The following is a 26,164-nucleotide window of genomic DNA, read 5'->3' as shown; positions in this document are numbered from 1 at the left end:
AGTCTATATATATACCTCCTCATCCTTAGTTGTTGGTGAAAGAAATTTGAATCGAATTATAATCAAAATTAGAATCAGAGTTGCATTGAAATTTTTTAGAATTTCATTGCTCTGTTTTCTGTTTCATCTTTATTCAATTTTGTGTCTTTGAGTCAAAGAGAGTGCAACACAAGTTTGGTTCACTATATCTGGGATCGTCGTGCTACTGTCTTGGATTCTAGTCGTTGTATCTTGTAAGGTTGGCGCCGATAATCCGAGCACCTAGGTGGAGGCGAATTAAAACTTAAAGAAATTGTGTCCAACATAAGTCTTGACTAATTTGGTATTGCATTTCGATATTGTATTATTTTATGATTATGGTTTCCAGTTTAATTTCCCAACAACAACAACCAAATTATTTTCATGAAACATATAAACATACACATATACATATATATAGAGAGAGGGAGAGAAACAGAGAAAAGGATAAGAGAGAGGGCGGCGATGAAGGAGGTGTGGCGACAGCAGTGGTGGTTGCGGCAGTGACGAAAGAGGAAGAGGTGATAGCAACGATGTGAGAAGATCGACGACGGAGGGTGAAGAGAAGAGGAAAGGAGAGAGAGAGAGAAAGAGAAAGAGAGGGCGGCGACAGAGGTGGTAGCGGTAGTCACGATGGCAATGGCGGAGGCGATAGAGTCATCGAATTGAGGTGATGATCTCAGATCTAAAGTGGTTGACGCGGCGGTGTAGTGGTGAAGGATTTCTTGACGGTGGCAGAACCTCAATCATGATGATAATGACCTCCAGAAGAGACGAGAACGATGATGTCTTCTTGTCGTCAGAATCTGACGACGTCGACTAATCGTTTCCGCGAAGCTGCTTGTGGTGAATAAGTGACTGTGAGAACTAGAGAGAGAGAGTGTTTTTGATTTTTGTGAACGATGATAGTGTATAATATATATAAAAGGCATTTTAGTCATTTTATTTAAATTTATTTCTTTGAACAAAGTATTTCAACGCTTATATTTTCAAGTAAACAAAATTATAATTTAAACTTTTTCAAGTAAACAAAATTATAATTTAAACTTTTAAACCGAGTGTGCTTTACATAGTCAAAATAGACTCGATGGAATTCACTAACCCATAAATCATGTGAATTTTGTATCCATTATTATATTTGTATCGAATTTTTAACACTAAAAAAAATGTCGAGAGTAATCGGTGGATTCGATGGCACCAACTCGTTGCGAGTGTTTTTGTTTTGTTTTCTTTGGTTGGATTCTGGTTCGTTAATCGTAGTCCTTCCATTACTTCATTGTTTGCGTAAATTGATTCTCCTCCATCCCTTTCTCTCCAACGGTCTTAACCACTCTCTCTCTCTCTCTCTCTCTTAGAGGAGTTCTACTCTCATTGCTTTCTCCTATTTATTTGTTTATATATATATATATTGACGTAGAAGAAGAAGAAGCAGATTCTAGAGAGAGAAAGCCGAACCCTAGGATTTTGTACGCCCAGCAATGGAGGCTGCGAAAGCAAATGGCCCCAAAAAAGAACAAAACCAGCGTCCTGTTATCCCAGGACCGACCAATCCGATGGTGACACCTCTCCTCTCCGATTTCTATCAGTTCACCATGGCCTATTCCTACTGGAAAGCTGCCAAGCATAACGAACGAGCCGTGTGAGTCCATTTTCCTCAATTGTCTCTTGCCATTCTTGTTTCTTCTTCTTTTTTTTTGTACTTTTTTAATGTTGTATGGTGTTTATTTGATAGCATTAGTTGAAATTTTGGTTGTAATTGAAAGTGGGTCGTTGTCCAATAGTCAATTGATGAAACCCGGCCGTTGAATTTAATCCTAATGAAGTTTTGTGAAAAAGTAGCATTTGTGGTGTTCAAGCTATGAACTTTTAGGAAGCTACAGAACAAACAAGGAACCATAGAAAAGGAATCTCATTAACATGGATGTTGTGATTTAGCTGAGAAAATGATGAGCTTGGTTGAATGAATTCGACAAACATAAGAATCTACAGGGTCGTTAATATGTTTGGATTGCCGGATGAGAAAAGAAAAGAAATGATTGTTGTTTCTCTCATATAGGTAAGAAAAAGAAAGAAATGATTATGTTTTCTTACTATCATGTTTGGATGAGTAGGAAAGCAAAGTATGTGATATAGGTATATGGGTGAAATTTCTTTTTCTTTCTTTGCAATGGCCAATCTTGGTATTATAAAAAATCAACTACCAATCAATTTGTTTTTCATTAAATCTCACCACTTATGGTGAGAAATGAAACCTATCATTTGTAACCTTTAACATGATTAGAATTTTCATGGTGATTTCTTCTTGAAATTTCATGTATGCACTGACTTTATATTTTGCTGGTGTGCTTTTCCTCTCGCTTTTGAGCTTCTAACTTTGTTCTTTCCATATTGTGAAGCAATCCTTTATGAGGCCATATATACTTTGGATATTTCTAATATGCCTATCACTTGCAACCTTTAATATGTTTCAGGTTCGATTTATATTTTCGGAAGAATCCCTTCGGCGGTGAATATACAATTTTTGCTGGTCTTGAAGAGTGCATAAGGTTCATTGCTAATTTTAAATTTACAGCTGAGGAGATCGCTTTTATCCGGGCATCATTGCCTAAAACATGTGAGGTAAACTAGTTCATCTTTGCTGTCTATGGATAAATAGTAAAAGCCTTCAGAATTTTTCATATGATGCATACATGCAATTGGGGGAAAGATTTTTCATTTTTGAAATATAAAAGTGAATTGTGTTACGTCATGCATTGTCCTAGGGTTGTGCAAAAAAATTCCTTTTTCTTTTCAATATTTGAGCAATATTTGCACAAGAAGGCTTTGTTGTAGAACATGGATGACTGGATGCCAGTATAGATTTATATTTGTGGGCATATGCCATATATACAGATGAGAATAAGAGGTTGTGACTTGGATCGATGGCAAGTGTTTTTCGCTCCCAACTCTGTGGCACGCATGGCTGTTAAGATTGGAATCCTACGTGGCATCAGTGAGAGGGTCTCGCGGATTGGATTGTGGATTGTAAGATTCCACTTTCTATAAATAAATAAATAAAAAGAAGGTAAAAACAGCGATAAGGATGACACATAGTAAAAATAAGGTGAAAAATCTTAAGACCAAAGATGCTAGTTGTAATCCTACCCATGATCCTACTATGATCCCACACTGTCCCACTTGAGATCCCGCTATAATACCAATTTTACTACAATTTGGACCGTTTTGGCAATTTAATATTGTAGGATCATATGACACAATGATTTGGATCACAAGCCATGGTGGCACATAGTCACATGAATTATCCTCTCTGCAAAATAAAATGTTGTATCCAACACATTGTTCACAACTTTTAATGCGCCTTTTGTGTTTATAGATTACGAGGCAATGTCTAATGTTGTCTGATGTATGTACATGAGCCTAGGGCTACAAATGAACTGAGCTGTTCATGAACAGCTCGAGCTCGACTTGTTTATAGCTCGTTTGAGCTCGGTTCATTTACTAAATAAACGAGCTCGAGTTTGATTTTTAGGCTCATTATGAAGCCAAGCTAGAGTAGCCCCAAGCTCAACTCAATAAGGCTCGCGAACATAAAGAAAATAAATTAATATTTATTTATAATAATAGATCAAATAAATTTTCATTAATTTTATTTTTCTACTGTGTTTGGTGTTATGTGTAAGTTTACGTATTTGATTGATTTTTTTATTAATATATGCCTTCTTGTATATTTTGCTTGTAATTTTTATTTTCTTTTTTTTTAATCTTAATAAGTAAATTAATTTAAGTTTAATCCTTTTTTCAAGATTGAGCTCGGCTCGTTTATGTAGTTGAGTTGCCTCAAGCTGAGCTCGAGTTTCTCAAATATTTGGCTAGCCAAGCTCGAGCTCAACTAATTCTTAGTAAACAAGCTTGAACACTCAAATGCTTGGCTTGGTTCAGCTCGTTTCCTAACACTTGAGAACTTTTTGAAATGACTTGTTCTTGCACAAGGGGCCGTTGCTTTGTGCAGTGGTAAAATGCTCAGACTGCCAAGCATGGGAATGCAGGTTGGAGTCGCATTTAGTTTTAGCCATTTTGTGCATATATGTCAAAGGTTAGGTCCATATCCAATCTACGTTTCCCAGCACCCTTGATTATCGGCTACCAGCATTGGGAATGACCTGTTGACTTGTTCTTGCACTAGGTTGCAGTGGTATCTGATGTACAAAATGAACAAGATTGTAGACCACTTAATCTTTCAGAGTTTTAAATTATAGCAGAGAAATTGCCTGTGTAAATTTTGCTATTAGGGCCTGATGAGTTTATGGAATCATCAAGGGTACACTAAAATTAATGCATATTGGAGCGAGTGAGATGTGGATTTATGAATACAAATGCAACATTACAAGAAGCTAAAACAGTTTCTACTATATGCTAACTCTATAATCTATTTTCATTCTCACCATTGCACACTCTTTTACGAAACCTTTCTCACATTAGAAAATTAAGCAAGTTGTCTACTAATATGAAAGAATTTCACATGGTTATTTTACATTTTTTTGCTACTGGTATATTAAAATTGCAGTTGTTAGATACTATGCCTATGTTCGTACTGTATAGAATAGTGGTTCACTAATTATTATTGATTGATGAAATATAGGATGGTTTCTATGATTATCTTCGAGGAATTGACTGTTCTGATGTTGAAGTACACGCTGTTCCCGAGGGTTCTGTTGCTTTCCCAAAGGTACCTCTCCTGATAGTTGAAGGGCCAATTGCTGTGAGTACCTACATACTGTTTCTTCTAATTTCTGAAATTTTTTTCTCTTTGTCCGGCATTAAATTTATGAAGTTTTTTAATTGCTTACATTATTGAATTGTGATCATAATACACCTTAATACTCTTATTGTTATTCCAGGTAGTTCAATTGCTGGAAACTCCAATTTTGAATCTTATAAATTATGCATCACTAGTATCTACAAATGCAGCAAGGCATCGTTTTGTTGCTGGAAAATCAAAACTTCTTCTTGAGTTTGGGCTTCGTCGTGCACAGGTTGTTGAGATTTTTTCTTTGATTTGAAGAAATTATTAGCATTATTCATTTTCGATAGATTCTATATTTATTTTTTTTAATTTTATTTTTACATTTAGGGGCCGGATGGTGGAATAGGGGCTTCAAAGTACAGCTATATTGGAGGATTTGATGCAACAAGGTGATTCTTTTTTAATATTAAATTATTATTTAAATTTGTGGTTAACAAACTTATGTATTGGGATTGCATATATTTGTTGGAGTCTTTTTACTCTATTGGTCAGATCAGAAACTCAGGTTCAAAACCTGTTGTTCATGTTAAGAATTATTTGGAATAAGTTAATGTTTTAAATTCAAATTGATTGCAGCTTTAAACTAAAGCCACTCTTATTTGAGAGATGGGATTGATTTAGATTCTGCATTTCTCAAATTTTTGGAATATAGGGTTGGTTTTCTTGTAGTAATTTGAGAAAAAAGTATTGCAAATGAAATATTTTTTGTGTAAAACTTTACATTTGTTCATGAAAATATATTGAACTTATTATTACAAAATCCATGGACAATTATAAATATCACGTTGCTGTCTTAGATGGTTGCTACATGTTGCGATATTTACAATGTGATCTGCCCACTTGAACATGTGTCCACCATAACTGTACTTGGAGTTATTCATCATACCTGTCTGTGTGCTATGTTTGAGATAAGGGAAAATGCTGCCATACTATATCTCTTCAGCCAAGGTAATGCTTGCCTTTTGCAACTACACGGCACCAGAGTAGAGGGTTATAAAGCATTTGACGAATATATGAAAGAAAGGGAAGTGAAATTTTTTGAGATAAATGGCCCATTGGTTCACTTATAAGCTCTTCATCTACATATTTCTTTGGTTAATGAGGTTTTAGAATGTGGACATTAGAGGAAATCTTGATGATGAGGGGGGGGGGGGGGGGGGGGGGGGGGGAGGAATTGAAGGCTTCTAAATTTGATCTTATTATGTGAGATGCAAAAAAATTTAGTGCAAGGCCGTACATCTTAAGCTATTGTTGGCCTCACCCCCTTCCTATTAATATGTTTAGTTTTTTTTATGTATTTGTGTGTGTGTGTGTTTATGTGTTTCGAATGTGATTTATGATTTTTTTTTTCTTTTTCCCTTTCAATTTTGATGCCTCACTGGCACTCTACGCAGTATGTTCCTTTTTTAGATAAGTATTGCTCAACTTGCAACCACAAATGAAGTACTACTACAAAGGAGGATACAAGATCACGAGAGAGAAAACACTAGGATTTATTAAGCTCACAACAGGATACAAGCTTATGAACCCAATATGTTACTTGGCAAACATCCATTGCTAATCTTCTACTTTATCACTGTGGAGTATGTTTTAATGTACTTAGAGATTTAAAACCAAAAGGTTAGACATGGAATGACAGAAAGATATATTGTGCATTGCCGTTTTTGAGTGATTTATGAATAACTTGAACTTTACATCCTTACTGTTTTCTAGTAACTTCTTGATGAAAGTAGATTTTGGAGTGGCTCATTTTACTTTTGAGTTGTGTTGACAGCAATGTTGAAGCTGGGAGGTTATTTGGAATACCGCTCCGAGGAACGCATTCCCATGCCTTTGTTAGCTCATTTATGGTTGGTGTAGTTTGCAAGAAATTTCCATACAGAAGCTTGACATTTATTAAGCATATATTATAAACAAATCCTTTGAAGCAGCTCGTTAATTTTGTTTGTACCAAAATGATGGTCCAAAACTATTTTTGTATTTAGTATTTTGCAGTCTTCCCTCCATAACACAGCTTCTTCTTTCAACCATGCGTTTTTATTCGCTTCCCATATGATTAACTTAATGAAATTTGATTTATGATTATGTATATTGAGTTGATTTAGTTGTGGAAAGTTGCAATTTGATGTTAAATAATCTTTTGTATATTGAGTTCATTTTTTTATTTTTTATTTTTTGTTGGAGGAAGTGTTCATTGTGAGAAAAGTTTTTCCTATCTGTTTAGTATTTGCCTGGAATAACTTTAACCAAGTGTGATGTTAAAGTTCTATGAGCATGGAATCACGGGAGATGCCAAAGTCCTAATGACTAAGAGATTAGAAAACCTACATAAATCTTAGGTTGTTGTTGGATCTTGGATTTGAGTAGGGATTCTTGGAGGGAAAGGAAAAGAGAAGTTTGTTACTTTTCCCTTGCGTTTTCCTTTCCATCAACAAATCCCTACACAAATTTAAGATCCAAACACAACCTTATGCAGAAAATAGGTTTCTTCATTTTTACTTATTGATATTTATGGGCATTATGTACTTCCATGGAAACTCGATAAGCCTTATTCCCAATCGCCTGATGTTGGCTAACATGGATCCATTTTCTTCTTGTCCTTTTGCCACTCTCTACTTGTATGATATCACTCCTTATTAGCATTATTTAGATCACATCACTCCTCATTATCATTGCATTATTTGGTCAGTGTCATACATGGTCCAGCCTCTCATTTTATTTTTAAGGGGTTGGCCTAGTGGCAAGGCCTTGGGTCTTGGGGGTGTGCTCCCTCCAAAGTTCAGGGATCAAAACCTCTTAGGTGTTAACAATTCCTTGGGGCCATCGGACTGAGAGAATACCTTTGAATTAATTGTGGTGCAGTTGTGGGAAACTCCTTGTCGAGGGCTTGTGCACCCCTGGGGATTAGTCAAGTTTTGATCCGGATACCCCGGTGCCAATCCCAAAAAAACAAAAACAAAAAATTCACGAAAGTACTTGTTCCTTGCTTCAAATTTTTTTATGACACCATTCATTCATCTCAACATTCTCATTTTGGCAACATCCATTTTTCAAAACGTTCTCCACATATAATGTATTTGGCATTATAGTTCTATAAAACTTTTATTTCAACTTGTCAAAAATTCTAAATGATCACACAATAATATCTTAAGCACTTTTCTATGTCATCCATCCTATTTGAGCAACATTCTCCTCATTTTCATTAAGTTTTACTTGGCTCTCATACTTCTAGTTTTGTTGAACTTACACTCCATATGTTCTATCTTGCTCCAATTTAAACTAAGAGTCCGGATCCTCTACAGCGATTTTTCCTAGAGTGATCTTAGAGTGATTTTTTCTATGGCTGAGATTTTTTTAAAAAGTGACTGTCGATACCATTGTACCCTCAACTTTGGTAGACTTAAATCTCATCCATACAAAAAATACTAAGATCACTCTATAGGATCCAGATTCTTTAACTAAAAGCTCTAGGTTTTAAAGTATTTCTCCACAATGTAGGAAGTTTATCTATATGTAAGGTTAGTCTAGTTTGTCTTTATTAAAAGTGTCTGAAATAATTTGTTCCATGTAACAGAAATTTGGACATAAATTGATGGATTTGGTGAATATTAAGAAAAACAATTATTTGATGGAATAAAGAGAAGAAGAATGTTGGTATAATGCCCAGTGTTAGGAGTGTTATCAAATGTTTTAAAGTAGAAATGACATCTGATTAACTTTGAAATCTAGTTTGGCTCTTGGTGTCAGTGAGTCTACAAACACACAAGAAGTTGCCCTTATCTTGGAATATTGAGTGGATTTTCTACTTTTCAGCTACTTTAAACTTCATATTTTGCTTATGGGAAATGGAGATGATAACCTAAATAATCCTTAGCTTCGCAGGTCGTTAGGTGGTTACTTGTTTCTTTTATCTGTTTGGAGGAGTACGGAAGTTTGTCAATTGCTTGCAAATGCATTAGGATCCTTAAAAGCATACCCAGATCATAAAGCAATAGGAAATTTAAGATGCTTTGGGTTTTCTTATAAGGATATGACTATGCCCTCTTATTTGCTGATGTACGTATTCAGTTCAATCTATCTCATAAACTGAATGTTGTGAATTTCTTGCTCAAATATTTACGATATTCAGCAGCTACAAGGGGGCATGAAATTGTCGAAAGATTGAGTTGTTTGTGTCAGTGTGTACATCTTGATTTGCATTTTTCCTCTTATGTTATCAAATGTTTGGTCTTCTTCTTTTTTCTTATATTTTTTTTCATGTGAACTTCAGTGTGTATGCCACCATGATGCAAGTCATGCTTAAATTTTCCTGCTTTCTATTATCTAGTTCAATTAGTCATTTTCCAAATGTGTCATTGTTGTATTTCTACATATAGGACATCATATTTTCAACAATTTAGAGAAAACGGGAACAACACGTCTTTATCACTCTATTGGGGTACATACTCCCTGTTGCATGAGTTTTTTACTCTCTGTTGCATGAGTTTATTTTTATCTGATTGATTCAGTGATTTGCAGAGCCCTGATGAGATTGTGGAGAAATCACTTAAAAGCCATGATGGTTCAAGTACTTGTGAGGATTTCGTTAGTCTAGCACAGACATGGCTAAGCAAAATAAAGGTGCCCTGATTTTACCCAACTGTTCAATTAATTTCTTGTTCCCTCCTAGATTCACTAATGTTTGGATTGTCCAGCAATTATTGTTCTCACTATTCTTTAATATTCATGTAATATTTTATCTTCAGCTGAAGACACAAGTTAATATGATTTGAGTTACTGTGTGTTTTTGAGCTTAAGATATTTCTGCTTGTCCTTTTCCATTCTGTTCATATGGTTCTGGGTTACTTTTCTGCTTTTGAGACTACCCTTCTGCATATCCACTTCAAATGTAAGTTAGCAGACTGAAGAAACCTTGTTGCGCATGATGAATTTATGCAAGATGCGTAATATGTTTTTTCATGTGGAATGCAAACTATGATAATCATGCACAGTAATTTTGGACCAATGGACCTAAGCGCTGTGAACATTCACACATGACAGCATGAAAATGAGAATTTTCATCTTGTATGATAACACACTGCAATGACTTCATGTAAATATAGTTTGTTTTAGAATAGCTCTTGTGCAGAAAAAGTAGATAGTATGAATGTAACCCTGTCAACTTCGAGTTCTGTTCTCCAACTCGTGTTTCTCATGCCAATTGACCATTTTCTAGTGCATTGGAGTATTCATGAATGCAATCATGTCTGTTCATATATGTTCTAAGATATTCACCCATGGATATCTCCACATCACATACCATTCCAATTTCTGAAAAGTTCCATCTACCATGCTTGTGCAAGAGTTATTTCATCTGATGTAGGACTATTTTGTAAATTTGGCCTAATGACGCTTACAATTGGATTTTTGGTGGGTTCAGGGGTAGGAATAGATTCGAAGGATAGGGTTTTAAGAGCTAAAATTGTTTGGTTATAAAAGTGACAGGTTGCTGGATTTTCTTAACTGAGGCTATTTGAAGGCTTTAACACTGAGTATTTTAGGGTTTCAGTAGTTGAATTGAAGGCTAGTAGGTAGGGGAAGGTGTTAGGTTTGATTTAAGCTTGATTGGATGGGGTTTTTGGGGTTGAAAAGTGCACTTTTTTTTGGGGGGGGGGGGGGGGGGGGCATGAACATTATAAAAAGGAAGAATTAAATTCTCATTAACTCAACTCTCTATTGAAAAGCAAAACCACAGGCATACTTATAGGTTGTTAGAATTCTCCGTTTTGTATAAGAACTTTAACTCACAAATAGGAAACTAATAAACTTTCTCTAATTAGAGTATTCTAGACCTTCTAAAAACCATATAAAATACCCAAAAACATTGCTTGAACCTATAAATTTGTGTAACAACATTCTAACCTACAAAATACATAAAATAAGACTCAAATCGCAGGAATCGGCTTCTCTGCAAAAAGTGGGCGCAAGGCTGCCTACCTACTGCCTTTCTCAGACCCTGCTGTAAGGAGCCTTGTGCACTGGGTATGACCTTTTTTTTTATTATTATTAAATTGACCCTAAGCAGTAATTATATAATGTGCAAAGCATGCTCCATATAAAGTTTCAGATTTACCTCTCTTCTTATTTTTTGATAAGACTTCAATGCTCTATATCATCATCCCCCTCCTCTTCTCTTGCAATTTGAGGTAGGCATGCATTTTAGTGCATTGAATACAAATATGATCAATTTATGTTGATACTCTATACCTTTCTTTCTTTCTTTTTGTTTTGAATTTTAGGATGGCTTTTTGGCATCTGCAATAGGCTTTTTAGTGTTGTATGTGTTTTCTTATCTTTACATGTTTGATTTTTGAATTGTTTTGTTTGTGGATGCTTTTCAGCGATCACATTCATTACATGGCATTTTTGGTGAGACGAATCAGAGTGAGTTAGCAGCCTTCACCTCATATGCCCTAGCATTCCCCAACAGTTTTCTAGCTCTTGTAGACACATATGATGTAAGTATGAGCTTGTTAGATTAACCTTGTATCATGTGGTATAATCTTTCATCTAACCGGCCTTTTTTGTTTATCTTTGTTGTTTATAACCAAACAGATGATTTTATCATATTAGACAAAACATGTATTACAAGATGATTGACCAACAATTTTTTTTTACCTAATCATTATTTTCAGTTTGTTTTATATCTAAAGGGCTGTTAGATAGGGTGCAAAAGATTGTAAATTCATTTTCAAATTTCAATCTCTCTTAGATTGATTCATTAAACTCTAGAGATCTGCTACTTAAATCAGGGTCTTCATCATTTAGTGAGTTCTAGTCATGTGGGGTTGTTTCCTTAAAATGCCCATTCCTCCCAAGATACTTTGTTAACTTGAATAGTTTTAAGCTTTAAGGTTGCCTAGATAAGCCATGGGTACCATATTTTGAATTTGTTACAAATCTCTGAAGCAACTATAAAGATGGAAGACACTCTTCTTAGTTCTTGCTCTTAGTGTCCTTTTCTTCCTTGGGTGCTTTTAGGGGATGCTAATTATGGGGCATAATTGTCATTTTCCAATTTGTTGATATCTTTGGCTTTCTTTGCCTTTTTGTATACCTCCTGTGTTCTTGGTTCTCTCTTCTTTCTTATCTAATGCAATTTTCCTTTATGAAAAAAAGGGAAAAAATTCCCGTTTATAGATATCTTCAAAAAATAACCCTTGAATTTTGGCATTTACAATATGATCTTGATATTTGCATCTCATAATCTACTAGCAACCAATTGCTCACATCGTAACTTGTGGTCATACTTTTAGTAGTAGATTTTACTTTTTCCCGGTTACATGTGCTTTATGTTGCTTCGCATTTGAAGTCAGGTGATATTGCTTCGTTTTGTTTATTCACAAGCATGGTTACTACTTCACTCTTGTGCAAGCCATACTGTCTTACTTTCATATCGGTACATCTACCATTGAGTCAATCAATCTTTGGTTTCCCAACTATAACAAAATTGCGCTCATTTTACCAGGTTATGAGAAGTGGAATTCCTAATTTCTGTGCGGTTGCTCTGGCACTCAATGATTTAGGGTATGTTCAAAAGGTTTACAAGTGTATATACATCTTTGCTTACTATGATTGTTTCTCTTTGTGTGAACGTGGTTTCACTATGATGACCAAAGTTTTCCATTTATCAACCTTTCTCTTCGTTTTTGTGGTATCCTCCCACTTCAATTTAGTTTGACATGTGGATTTTTTCTTCCCCAAATAACAATCTTCTTTACCAAGACCAAATGGTTGCCTTTACACACTTACAATATAGTGATCATGGTGGTGATTAGTGCGATAGTGATATTGAATGGGAGGTATAGTTTAATATATAAGGTTACCAATTAACTATTGTTAAACTATCAGGGCCTTATTACTTATAAAAAGTAAAACATATTATGGAAAATATTTTATTAGACTTGAATGCAAATGTTTTACATTATGGTAGCAATTCCTTCATACATCAGATAAGTTGCTAACGTCTTTTGTGAAGTTTGAATGTCTTGTTCAAATGAAATGTATTTCACTTTCCCACTCCCTGTGGAAAATCTTCAATAGATCGCATAATTTGAGTGACTTTGTACATACGTCTAGAAGAATTAATACAAGAATAATAACAATGTGCTAGATACCAATGCAAACTAATATATGTAATCTTCATAATGTTGTCAGTTTATTTTATAAAAATCTGATTGGATGTGAAAAAATGAATGTGTTGGCATGTGCACAATTTTGCAAAACCTACCACATATACAAATGGTAGATGTTAAAATCCACCTACTCTCCACCTACTTCACCCACTTAAACCTACTCCACTAAACCTAACCCACTACACCACTACCACCTCACCTACTCCACTAAACCTAACCCACTACACCACTACCACCTCCACTTCACCTACTCCTTACCTACTACACACTCACCCTCTTCTATATATAGGAATCATGAATCATTGTAATAGATATATCAATATATCAATCAATAATAATACATACAATTTATTCTCTCTCTTTCTCTATACATTATTTCTTTCATGGTATCAGAGCTGGTTTAAAACCTAGTATTTTCGCTTCCCCGGCGGGCGGCAACCTCACCTTAGCCGCCCGCCGGACCTCAACCTATTCCGCTGATAAAATCAACAAAGATTTGTGCAACTGTAGTCATGTGTGAGGCTGATGGAGAAGAATTCTTCACCTCATATGACGAGACAGTCTGGAACTGGAAACACTGCAACATTCTGCTCTGGAATTCTGCAGCAGCTAGATTATAGCTTGGTTGAGTGCCAAGCTTTGGTTCTTCCACCCACTCTTGAACTTGCCTAGCAAAGTGTGAAGGTTCATGCTTGTGTTGGAGGGACTAGTGTGCGCGAAGATCAGCGCATTCTCTCCAGTGGGGTTCATGTTGTTGTTGGTACTCCTGGTCGTGTGTTTGACATGTTGCGGAGACAATCACTTCGCCCTGTTTACATCAAAATGTTTGTCTTGGATGAAGCTGATGAAATGCTGTCACGAGGTTTTTAAAAATCAGATCTATGATATTTTCCAGTTGCTGCCACCCAAAATCCAGGTTGGGGTGTTCTCAGTTGCTGCCACCCAAAATCCAGGTTGGGGTGTTCTCTGCCACAATGCCACCAGAGGCTCTTGAAATCACCAGGAAATTCATGAATAAGCCTGGAAAGAGAAAAAGCTCATGCTAGGATTTGCGAAGTGATTCGCTGCAGGAATTTTGGCTTTGGATGAAACCCTTACCATACTCCACTCATTCTCTCAAACTGTTCTAACTTTTTATTTTTTTTATTATTATTATTATATCAAATAATCAATGCACTCATGTTCCCCACTAACAGTGTCCACTTTTGACCCAAACCATTTTCAATCCATCATTTCTCCTTCACCTTTTGCACCCCACTCACCGACTCTCTCTCCACTTTATCACATGGGTTTGTCCCTCTCTCTCCTCCATTTGATTTCAAAAATCACTTATTTTTATTTATTTTTTCCAAGTCACTTTTCCTCTTTTTTAAATACCCCACTTTATTTTGAAACAATCGCACTGATGTTTTTCATATAATCCATCTATAAATATTTTTTATCTATTTTCCTTCTCCCTTGTTTTCTTTCATTTTATTTTTATTTTTTCAACAAAACACTCCCAAAACAAAAAAAAAAAAAAAAAAAAAAAAAAAAAAAAAAAAACATTTTACAAACTTGTCATTTCTTCATGCCGGGGATCAACCCCGATCAGCATTTTACACCATAAAAAAAATAAAAATAAAAAAAATAAAAATAAAAAAACACAAAACAAAACAAAACAACAACCACACCCACAGTGGGATTTTTCTTCTCTACTCTGCCGCCGGTCTCTTCTTTTTGCCTCCGTCCTGAGCGGCCCTTGACGGTGCTGCCTCCGTGCTTCCTAGACCACCAAGCAAGTTCACTCCTCCCTGCTCCTCCACTACAGCATATGGCGGCCCTCCAAATCGGAACATAACGGTGGCCTTCCGCTTCAGCTCCTTGTTTTCCGCCTTTAGCACACTTATCTCTGCTCGCGCATCCTTATACATGCGTTGGAGCAGAGCCAGTTGGGCGTTTAACTGCTGCACCTCATTTGTCCTGCTCTGCAGCCGGTGCGATAAGTTTGTGACCGCCGTCATGGTTTCCACACATGACTTCAGAGTATACTGATTGGCCTCAATATCAGTTTGCACCGCCATTTTTTGCTCCACCGACCGCATCGGAAAGTTCAAAGGAGCAAACCCAGAAGTGTTTAGTTGGGGTTCACTGGCCACCGCACCAGTTATTTCTCTTGTGGACTCGTTCAGTTCCGGAAAGAGCGTAAGCAGACCACGGGAAGAGGAGGCCATGTTCTGGGTAGCTGGACGGGAAGAAGAGGCCATGTTATGGTTGCTGAGTGTTTCAGAGATGGGTTGGTTACAGAGTGTTTACAGAGTGTTACCAGTGTATCTCTCTCAGCCCACGAAGAGTTTTTCAGAGGTTTCAGACTGGTTTGATTTCTACATGGTCTCTCAGCCTCCGCCTTCATTTATATAGCACATGACGAAGAGGCCGACACGCGCACTGTCGATCACGTGCATTGCCGCGTGTCTGGCGCGCCTTTTGATGGCACATCTTTTTATGAATTGGGCACGCCTTTTGATGGCACGCCTTTTTATGGATTGGGCACACCTTTTGAGGGTGCGACTTTTTAAGGGTCCGACAAGACTCTGTAAACTGTCCCGACATTGATTCCGGTTAGCTCCTTCATGGGTCCGACAAGACTCTGTAAACTGTCCCGACATTGATTCCGGTTAGCTCCTTTATGGGTCCGACAAGACTCTGTAAACTGTCCCGACATTGATTCCGGTTAGCTCCTTTATGGGTCCGACAAGACTCTGTAAACTGTCCCGACATTGATTCCGGTTAGTTTCTACAAGGGTCCAGCAAGACTCCGTAAACTGTCACAACAACTGTCACAGCATTATCTGCTACAACGGTCCGACATGACCCCATAAACTGTCTTCTACATCGGTATGACACCACCATACAGTGTCCTCTACAACGTTATGACACCACCATCCAGTGTCTTCACCAATGGTCTGACACGACCATACAGTGTCACCTATCCTCTTTTATTTTTATGTATTTTCTTATTTTGTTACTCTCTCCAAACTCAAGTTGGTTAGTTCCTATCCCCCCTTGAGTTTGCGGGGGGCTGTTAAAATCCACCTACTCTCCACCTACTTCACCCACTTAAACCTACTCCACTAAACCTAACCCACTACACCACTACCACCTCACCTACTCCACTAAACCTAACCCACTACACCACTACCACCTCCACTTCACCTACTCCTTACCTACTACACACTCACCCTCTTCTATATATAGGAATCATGAATCATTGTAATAGATATATCAATATATCAATCAATAATAATACATACAATTTATTCTCTCTCTTTCTCTATACATTATTTCTTTCAGTAGACTTTACAAAACCCATGATATAATAATGCTCTTGCGAGTATGATGTCCATCGGTATTTTACAAGTTGTCTATAAGCCTCGGTGCTGCTTTGTGTTGTCATTTTTCTCTGAGAGTTTAGGTGTGTCTTTATGTTATCCTTACTATTTGCCTCATTATATTTCCTATTATCTGCTTATATAAGACAAACGCTTTTTCTTTTTTGTTTTGTTTTTATGAGTTTTAAACTTCATTGCCCAGCTGACATAATGTGCAGGTACAAAGCAGTAGGCATTAGGTTAGACTCTGGTGACCTTGCGTATTTATCTTGTGAAGCCCGCAAGTTCTTTCGCACTATTGAGAAGGAACTCAGAGTGCCAGATTTTGGAAAGATGAGTATTACTGCTAGTAATGACCTCAATGAGGAAACTTTAGATGCTTTAAACAAACAGGTAAGTATATCTCTAATTCAATATTGCCATCATAGTTCCATTTTCTATTTATTGATTGTCAAATTTATATTAAACAATGTTGAAGATTTCATTTATTACAGAAAGAAAGAAAAAGAGAAGATGACTTTATTTATGGACCTAAATATTTGTATTGAGTGATTTTTTTCCTCCACAGGGGCATGAAGTTGATGCATTCGGAATTGGAACTTATCTTGTTACATGTTATGCTCAAGCTGCTTTAGGTTGTGTTTTCAAGCTTGTCGAAATAAATAATCAGCCTCGTATCAAACTTTCTGAAGATGTTTCAAAGGTTTGCTCATGCCGTTAAATATTTTGGTGGCCTTATGGTTTTATATTATGAAGGTTGACCTTGTGGTTTTAGGTCTCTATTCCTTGTAGAAAACGGTGTTTCCGATTGTACGGGAAAGAAGGCTACCCACTTGTAGATATAATGACGGGGGAAAATGAACCACCTCCGAAGGTAGTTCACCTGCATGCTTTGTTCCTATTAATCTCTTTGTTCTTATCCTTTTCTCTTCTGTGCAATTATGTGACATGTTCGCAATAGATTCAAGAAATCTGATGAATTTAACGTAGCACATTAAATTTCATACTTTATCATCTATCCTGCCATAAAATTCCATATTTCCCCATGCAATCTACTTTCTGAATCACTATATTAGAATGAAATATCTAAACATTTGTTAATGAAGAACATAATTAATTTCAGTTCCTGAGAAACTGCCAGTTTTTATTCATCCACCTTCGAAAGTTCGAGTTATTTTTTGTACTAAAACTAAAAAATTTAAGTATAACTATATGCATCAAAAGTTAAAACATGATAAGAATACTACATACAGGTTCATGTTACTTATTCGCTACTGGAACTATTTTCTTATAATGAATCAAAGTGATGTGTCGTCACCCATTTGATGAAGTCAGTCTGTGTTGTTTACCCAGTTTGAATCAAAGCAAATTGTGTGTAGGTATCAGAACGAATTTTGTGTCGTCACCCATTTAGTGAATCAAAGCGAGCATATGTGGTGCCGCAACGTGTTGAGGAGCTTCTAAAGTGTTTCTGGCCTGGCAGCACAGGTGAGAATTTGTAGATACGTAACTTTGATCTTCAAATATAGCCAGCTTGTCAATGCATAATTTTGAGTGTTTATATTAATTTCTGTGTTTCTACATTGAAAATTACCATTTACAGTGCTTTGTTTTGTTCATTCATGTGAGTCATTTAAAAACCAGTTTTAGCCTTTTATTTATCAATCTCAACGTCCTTGTTGTCTTCCACATCTATACATTGTTGAAGTTAAATGAAAAGAAAGTCGTGTTTGAAAAAGGTTTTTCTTCTGTGATTGAGAATTAGGTTTTGCAGTAATAGGTGGACTACATAACTTTCAATATTTTATTGGAAGATCAGAAATTTCTTTAGCATTTCTTAGCAATAAATAATTAAGACTAACTTTGTGTATACAGTTTGTGAAAGATTTTAAATTTTGCTTACAATGTCTGAACTTTGTTTTTTGCTTCTTGAAGACAAAGCAAGAGAAGAACTTCCACCGCTCAAGGACATCAGGGATCGTTGTATTAAACAACTGGAACTAATGCGGTCTGACCACATGAGGAGATTGAATCCGACTCCTTACAAGGTGTTGTACAAATACATCTCTTGATTGCCCGACTCTGCAAATTAAAACATTTTCCTTTGTATATGTTTCGTTATCTGCAAGTACTAAGATATACAATTCCTATCCCCGAGCAGGTCAGTGTAAGTGCAAAGTTGTACGACTTCATCCACTTCCTATGGCTCAACGAGGCGCCTGTTGGCGAGTTGCAGTGAGGATGTACAGACAAGGGTAACGACAGATTTTGCATGCATAATGGGAGGGCATTAGTGATTGAAGTGCTGTTGGAGGAGCTTCTTCAATCAGTCAGTATTTTATACGCGTTTAGGGGTTATTTGAGATGTCCTAAATAAGTGCACTTTTTGTCTTTTTGTCTTTTTGAACTAAAAAATTGAGGTTGAAAATATAGATATTTGGGTTAACTTTTTGACTTTTTATGAAAAAATATGTAATAAAAAATTATAAAAATTGATTTGTAGATAAAAATTCGAATTGAGAGTTGTGTAACCGTAATTGTTGACTTTTGGTGAATAGTATTAATTTTTTAACTTTTTGAATAATTTTTTGACTTTTTAACTTTTTTACAAGTTCTCAAACTTGACCTTAGTTTATATGTTTTTCTTATTGTCAAATAAATAATCTTCTTTCTTGATACGTAGTTTAAATAATAATAATGATTACAATAATAAAAATGTTTGCTTTGAGTTCTTCCACAACTACTAAAGTAGCTGACAGATTTACAGTTGCGAATGAGTAAAACTTATAAGATAATATTTTAAATACGAAATGAAAAAGGAATTTTTATTGATAAGTCCAATTTAAAAGTGTTTTAACTTAAGAAGTTCATCAAGGAATTTTTTAATCTATTTAGTCCCATATATGTATAATTTTATTCTATAAAGTCTATTTTCTTGATTTACACTATTTTCTTGGACACTTATGCCCTTATATTCAATTTTGATACCCTTATAAATATTTTTTGAACAATTAGCAATTTAATGATGCGAACATTCATATTTTAAAATTCACATTGGTAGGAATGTAAAATTGGCCCGTGGGCGGCGCGAAACCCGCCCAGGAGCCAGGGCGGCCCGGCCCGTTGACAATGCGAATATTCACATGGACATGTTAACATTCACATTAATAGGAGTGTAAAATTGGCCCGCGTACCGTGGCGGCGCGAAACCCGCTCGCGGCCCACGGGCGACCCGGGACGAGCCCGGTCCGGCTCATTGACAATGTGAATATTCACATTGACATGTTAACTTTCACATTGATAAGAGTATAAAATTGACCTACAGTCCATGGGCGGCCAAAAGCCCGCCCGCGGCACGGGGAGGGCCCAGCCCGGTCCGTTGACAATATGAATATTCACATTGACATGTTAACATTCACATTGATAGGAGTGTAAAATTAACTCGTGCCTCGTGGCTGTCCGAAACTCGCCCACGACCCGTGGGCGGCCCGGGGCGGGCTCGGCCCGGCCGGTTGACAATGTGAATATTCACATTGATATGTTAACATTCACATTGATAAGAGTATAAAATTGGTCTGTAGCCCAGGGCGGGCTCGATCCGGCCCGGCCCGTTGACAATGTAAATATTCACATTGACATGTTAACATTCACATTAATAGGAGTGTAAAATTGGCCCCCATCCCATGGCGGCGCGAAACCCATCCACGGCCCATGGGAGACCTGGGGCGGGCCCGATCCGGCCCGTTGACAATGTGAATATTCACATTGACATGTTAACATTCACATTGATAAGAGTATAAAATTGGCATGCTGCCCATGGGCGGCCAAAAGCCCGGCCCGGCCCGGCTTGTTAACAATGTGAATATTCACATTAACATGTTAACATTCACATTGATAGGAGTGTAAAATTGGCCCGCAACCCGTGGGCGGCCCGAAGCCAGACCGCAGCCCGAAGCGGGCTTGGCCCGACCCGTGACAATGTAAATATTCACATTGACATGTTAATATTAACATTGATAGGAGTGTAAAATTTGTCTGCTGCCCGAAGCTCGCTCGCGGCCCGCGGTAGGCCCGGACCCAAACCCAGGCCACCCCGGGCCGCCCATGGGACGCGAGTCAATTTTACACTCTTATCAATGTGAATGTTAACATGTCAATGTGAATATTCACATTGTCAACAAGCCGGGCCGGGCCCGCTTCGGGTAGTCCACGGGCCGTGGGCGGGTTTCGGACAGCCACGGGGCACGGGTTAATGTTACACTCTTATCAATGTGAATGTTAACATGTCAATGTGACTATTTACGTTGTCAACGAGCCGGGCCCGCCCGGCCCGGTGCCGGGCTTCCGGCTGCCTATGGGTCACGGGTCAATTTTACACTGTTATCAATGTTAATGTTAATATGTCAATGTGAATATTCACATTGTCAACGAGCCGGGCCGGGCCGCCCTGGGCAGCGAGCGGGCTTCGAGCCGCCCACGGGCCACAGGCCAATTTTACACTCCTATCAATGTGAATGTTAATATGTCAATGTGAATATTCACATTGTCAACGGGCCGGGCCGGGTCGGGCTCGCCCCGGGCCGCCCGCGGGCTTCGGGCCACCCATGGAGCGCAAGTCAATTTTACACTCTTATCAATGTGAATGTTAACATATCAATGTGAATATTCACATTGTCAACAGGCCAGGCCGGGCCCGCCCCCGGCCGCCCACGGGCCGTGGGCTGGTTTCGGGCAGTCACGGGGCGTGGGTTAATTTTATACTCTTATCAATGTGAATGTTAACATGTCAATGTGAATATTCACATTATCAACGGGTCGGGCCGGGCCTGCCCAAGGCAGCCCACGAGCTGCGGGCGGGTTTTGGGCCGGCCACAGGCCACGGGCTAATTTTACACTCCTATCAATGTGAATTTTAACATGTCAATGTGAATATTCACATTGTCAACGGGCCCGGCCCGGGCTTCGGGCTGCCCACGTGTCACGGGCTAATTTTACACTCTTATCAATGCTAATGTTAATATGTTAATGTGAATATTCACATTATGAACGGGCCGGTCCGGGCCCGCCCCGGGCGGCGGGCCAATTTTACACTCCTATCAATGTGAATGTTAACTTGTCAATGTGAATATTCACATTATCAACGAGCCGGGCCGGGCCTATTTTTTTGGCCTGTGGGCTGGCCCGGCCGACTCGAATTTTTCTGGGCACCCACGAGGATCGACATGGGCCGAGCCCCTACACATTGACGATATGAACATTCACATTGACGGTGTGAACATTCACATTAGGGGTATTTTGGTAATTATGTCACCCATAGGACTTATTGAAATGTAAGAAAATAATGTAAACTAAATGGAACATAAGTAGATGAAAAGGGTATTTTGGTCTTCTTATCTCAAATTGGACCTAATGGAATAGTTAAAAAGAATATGGGTTGGATGGAATAAAATTATTAGAAATGAAAAATTATCAATAATGATGATGTATGTTAAAAAAATTATTAAAATCCTAGAAATGATAAAACTTTGATATAGCACATCTTCTATATTAACATATATTGTTGTGTAGCATTTGCTAATAATATTTATTAATATTAATATTAGAGGTAATTCAAATTTTCAATTTTCTTACCAATCAATTTGATTCCAATAATAAATTGAATTCAGTAGCTTTGATGTTAGATACTCTTCCTCCGAAGCTACTTTTCACATTCTTTATACGAGGAGAAACTTCGAAATGGGGCTTGTAGTCAAAATTTTTATACTACCTTAATATTTTAATATGTTTTAGATCTTAGTATAATTCAAATTGTTTGGGCAAATTGGAATGATAATATATTAACATCCTACAATTCCTATCGAAATTCTAGTAACCATTGTCCAATGACAATCTCTCTGCTCCCAACTATAGGAAATCAACAAAGAATCCATAAACCGAAATATATTTTGTGGTGGTTTTTTAATTTATAAGCATGAATTAACATAAGTTTCATAGAGTTTTGAAAGTCATTGTGAATAGAGTTTTACATATTTTATACAATAATTAATGATTTCATAGGTCACAAAGAATTTTAGGTCTAAAAATAATTGAATATAATAGATATAATTCATTAATATTCATGAATTAAATTTATCCTTGAGGGCACAGTAGGATAACTTGAAAAAATAGTATTATTGAAAAGTTAGATAATATCACATATAAGTTAAATTTTATAATTATAATTTTTTAGATTATTAGCTTAAAAGTTTTAAATTAAGTTATAAATCTTTTTTTCTGAGCGTTTCATAGTTTCTATAAATAAATAAAAAATATTTGAATGTGTTTGGTTAATTAAATTGTTTCTTAGTAGTAATTTTGTTGTTCATCCCCAACAAATTTGTGCTTTGGTGACAATTTGAATTAGGTTTTCATGATTTTTTTTTTTTTTGATAATATCCATGATATTAAAATTTATGATCTAAATACAATCCAATATTCCATGTCATCACATAGATTTTGATATTTGTAGTAACAGCCCCTAATTAGGTACTCTCCAATTCAGTAGTAATATTCCCTCGTCATCGCACAGATTGTGATATCGGTAGGTACTCTAAAGTTAGGTTGTTAAATTAATCGTAAAACAAATATTTTATTGGGTAATTGTTTTTTTAAGGAGAATCATATAAAAGATCTCAATTCTAGCATCTTTGGATTTCTTAAGTTACAAACTATTAACAGGGTGATGCTAATACTTAATTTTTTTTGGACCCCATGGCTTTGGCCTCCTACCAATTAATTTTAAATTTTGTAAAAATTCTTTGTAGTACCAAAATTAACCCTCAATTCTACCAAATCCAAACCCTAACTCCACGCACTCATAATCACCGCCTCTAGTACTCACTCCTAGCCCCTCCTTACCTCTAGCAACCACCTCCTAACCCTTACCAACCACCCCTAGCCTCTCTTGTATCTCCTCTCCACCCTCAGCCCATTCCTTCCTCTCTGCAATCTCATCTCACCGCTACAACCCACTTCCACCCTACCCCACTGCACCACACCCCTTATTTTCCTACCGTCACCCCAACTTTCCTTAGCTTCTTGGACACTACTAAAAGAGAGATAAAGAAAGAGGGGTGAAGAAGGAAATAGAGGGTCATGAGAGTGGGTGGTCACGATGGTGGTGGTGATGAGTCAGGGATCACAAAGGTTGGGGTCACATGAGTGCGGGATTAATAGAGTGAGGAAGGGGTGACGATAGAGGCTAGAGAAAATTTGAGGATTGCATAAGGGGTTGGGAAGGGGTTATGGATATAGTGGTGATGGTTGGTGACTAGGGTGGGAGGGTTTGGATGGTAGAAATGAGGATAGATGAAAGGATAGGATTGTAGTAATAAAAAAAAATATTGGGACAATTTGGGAAGATTAGCTTTTTAGTTTTTTTTTAATTTTTTGATTTTTTTGAGTCACACCCCCTCTTTACTTTTTTAGATAAAAAAATTAAAAAAAAGTTAAAAAGTTAACTTTTTATCATTTTCTCAAAATATCACATTATGTGTAATAGGTTGGGAATTGGTGATCACACGTAACAATAGGATCAACCCAAATTGGTAGTTGGGGGTAGGGTAGAATTAAGATTTGAAAAACAAAATAGGATTGTAAAGAGAAATTGAGAGATTAATGATAAGATGAAAGGGGTTATGGGGAGTGTAACAATAAAATAAAAAAGTTCTGCTATTAGGACCACCCTTGTTAAAACCAACTCTAAAAAAATAAAAATTTCCCTATATTATCCTTTGGTAGCCTTGCTTTGCTTGTCAGGATCGATGATAATTCTCATTCTTTCAATGAAAAAAGAAAAAATCATATAAACTTGGAAACAAAGAAGCAGAATCTGGATGAAATATCTACAACAAATCCAAACACCACATGCCTTCTTGCAAGTTGCAACTCCCATTTTCCCCATAAAAAAGAAAGAACTCTTTCAATTACTTCCTCATAAAATAAAAAAACAACCTGTACAATCTGAAATTCTGATCTCTCAGCTCCCAATTAGAACAACCCTTTCAATGATGTCAACACAACCCCCCCTTATAGACAACCCCCTCTAATTAAAATTAAAAATTAAAAATTAAAAATCTTCGAATCCTAATCTAACTGAACTACCTTACGGTGACCCAACTGTCCGTAACAGACCAATCCGGTCTCTCCTCCGTCACCAACCTCCGCAGCCTCTCTGCCGGCGATGGCAAAGGCGTAATAAATGAACAAGACGACTGAACCAACTCCGAATCAAGAAAATCGAACGGTCCTCTCGGCGAGTACGAAGATGATGAAGTAGCGTCGCATGTCTCTTCCAATGCTACTACTCTGGTATTGTAATGATCATGATCATCACCGTGATCAACGACGAAAGGATGGTTTAGAAGCATCTCAGCCGTCCATCTCTTTCTAGGGTCCTTCACGAAGCACTTTCCGAGAAAATCTTTTCCTTCTTCCGACAGCTTTCCGGGAATCTCCGGTACCTCCTCCCCAAACCCAATCCTCATCAGCAGCCCACACACATTCCCCTCCGCCGAGCACCGCCACGGCGGCGTTCCGGCCACCATCTCCGCCACCAAACACCCCAAAGCCCATACGTCCGCAGCCGCCTCCTGCTCTCCGGCCACCACTGTCTCCGGCGGCATATACATCGGCGTACCTCTCAACTCAAAACCCACGATCTTCTCTCCCGATTTCTTTGCCAAACCAAAATCGGCGATCTTCGCGACATCGTTTTGACATAGAAGAACGTTTTGAAGCTTGAGATCACAGTGAACAAACCCATTCTCGTGAATACATTGAAGACCCTTTAGAATCGACTGTGTGTGTCGCCGGACTTCGGATTCCGGCAAGCTCCGGTGAACGGAGTTCTTGAGCTTGTCAGCCAAAGAACCACCCATAGCGTATTCTAAGAACAGATTGTACAATTTCTCGCCGTTTTCGAAGCTGAAATCTCCTCCGAAACACTCGATAATCTGTGGGCAATCTTTGAGTTGTTGTAGAATCGATTTTTCATGATCGAGCAAAGCAGAGTGTGAAGACCCACAAGTTTTCACGGCCATTAATGGAGGAAATTGAAGGCTCTGACTCTTGGGTATTCCTAAATTCACTGTTCCGAAGCTTCCATGGCCGAGTAAATCGCCTCGAACCCACTCCATGGGAGCGAAAATCAGATTGAATTCTGGGTTTTGCTTTGCTTTGCTTTGCTCTTTGTCTCACTCTGTCACAACTAACTCTGTTTTGGGGATTGGTATATATACATATATATATATAAGATCTTGATATTGGTGGCGAAGATTGACGCACGTGATTGTGAACTATATGGAAAGAAACGTGGTTGATTTGATTTGGGAATTATTCTTCAGATTTTGTATTTTTTTTCTTGATTTTGTTTACAGAAGAGTCTCCACGCGGTTTTGATTGTGATAGTTATTAGTGTCCTTAATTGTAGGGTGCAATGAATGAGTTGAATAATCTTCTACCACTCGTGATTTTTGATTCAATGAATTAACCGTTACTTACAAAGATATAATTCAATGAATTAACCGTTACTTAAAAAGATATAATAAATCTTGAATGAATTAATTATTAATCCCCCCATAATAGGTGCACATTTATTTTGAAATTGATGAAAAATATCTTGTGTTTTATCTTTTAACTTTTTAGTGTGTCCTAAATTAGCATTTATTAATAAAATTAAATTTTTATATAAAAGTCTCATGTAAAATAATGTGATACTAACATTTTTATCATTAAATCATTATAATTATAAATTAAAA

General features: G+C 37.2%; 2 protein-coding genes across 2 annotated transcripts; one reads left to right on the top strand and one right to left on the bottom strand.

The window, feature by feature from the left end:
• Nucleotides 1–1,054: 1,054 nt before the first annotated feature.
• Nucleotides 1,055–18,945, top strand: LOC114260483 (nicotinate phosphoribosyltransferase 2). Its single transcript, XM_028200626.2, has 15 exons — nt 1,055–1,657; nt 2,490–2,637; nt 4,658–4,777; nt 4,917–5,051; nt 5,150–5,211; nt 6,597–6,672; nt 9,341–9,442; nt 11,203–11,319; nt 12,330–12,388; nt 16,586–16,760; nt 16,936–17,070; nt 17,143–17,241; nt 17,747–17,855; nt 18,303–18,415; nt 18,529–18,945. Exons 1-15 carry the CDS (start codon nt 1,497–1,499, stop codon nt 18,604–18,606), a joined length of 1,689 nt encoding a protein of 562 aa, XP_028056427.2. The 5' UTR covers nt 1,055–1,496; the 3' UTR covers nt 18,607–18,945.
• Nucleotides 18,946–24,299: 5,354 nt separating this feature from the next.
• On the bottom strand, nt 24,300–25,807 carry LOC114260484 (mitogen-activated protein kinase kinase kinase 20). The gene has a single exon (XM_028200628.2). It carries the CDS (start codon nt 25,541–25,543, stop codon nt 24,506–24,508), a length of 1,038 nt encoding a protein of 345 aa, XP_028056429.2. The 5' UTR covers nt 25,544–25,807; the 3' UTR covers nt 24,300–24,505.
• Nucleotides 25,808–26,164: the final 357 nt, after the last annotated feature.

The sequence above is a fragment of the Camellia sinensis genome, chromosome 4 (assembly GCF_055761805.1).
Source record: "Camellia sinensis isolate YWXY chromosome 4, ASM5576180v1, whole genome shotgun sequence".
Classification (NCBI taxonomy): Eukaryota; Viridiplantae; Streptophyta; class Magnoliopsida; order Ericales; family Theaceae; genus Camellia; species Camellia sinensis.
This window is presented reverse-complemented; position numbering and strand designations above follow the sequence as displayed.

What these genes read in the sequence shown, in the direction of transcription:
- LOC114260484 (XM_028200628.2), bottom strand. Translation starts at nt 25,543, where the DNA reads ATGGAGTGGGTTCGAGGCGATTTACTCGGCCATGGAAGCTTCGGAACA.
- LOC114260483 (XM_028200626.2), top strand. Translation starts at nt 1,497, where the DNA reads ATGGAGGCTGCGAAAGCAAATGGCCCCAAAAAAGAACAAAACCAGCGT. An exon ending in CTCTTGTAGACACATATGAT is followed by an intron (nt 11,320 to 12,329) that starts GTAAGTATGAGC and finishes TCATTTTACCAG; the next exon opens with GTTATGAGAAGTGGAATTCC. An exon ending in CTGGCACTCAATGATTTAGG is followed by an intron (nt 12,389 to 16,585) that starts GTATGTTCAAAA and finishes CATAATGTGCAG; the next exon opens with GTACAAAGCAGTAGGCATTA.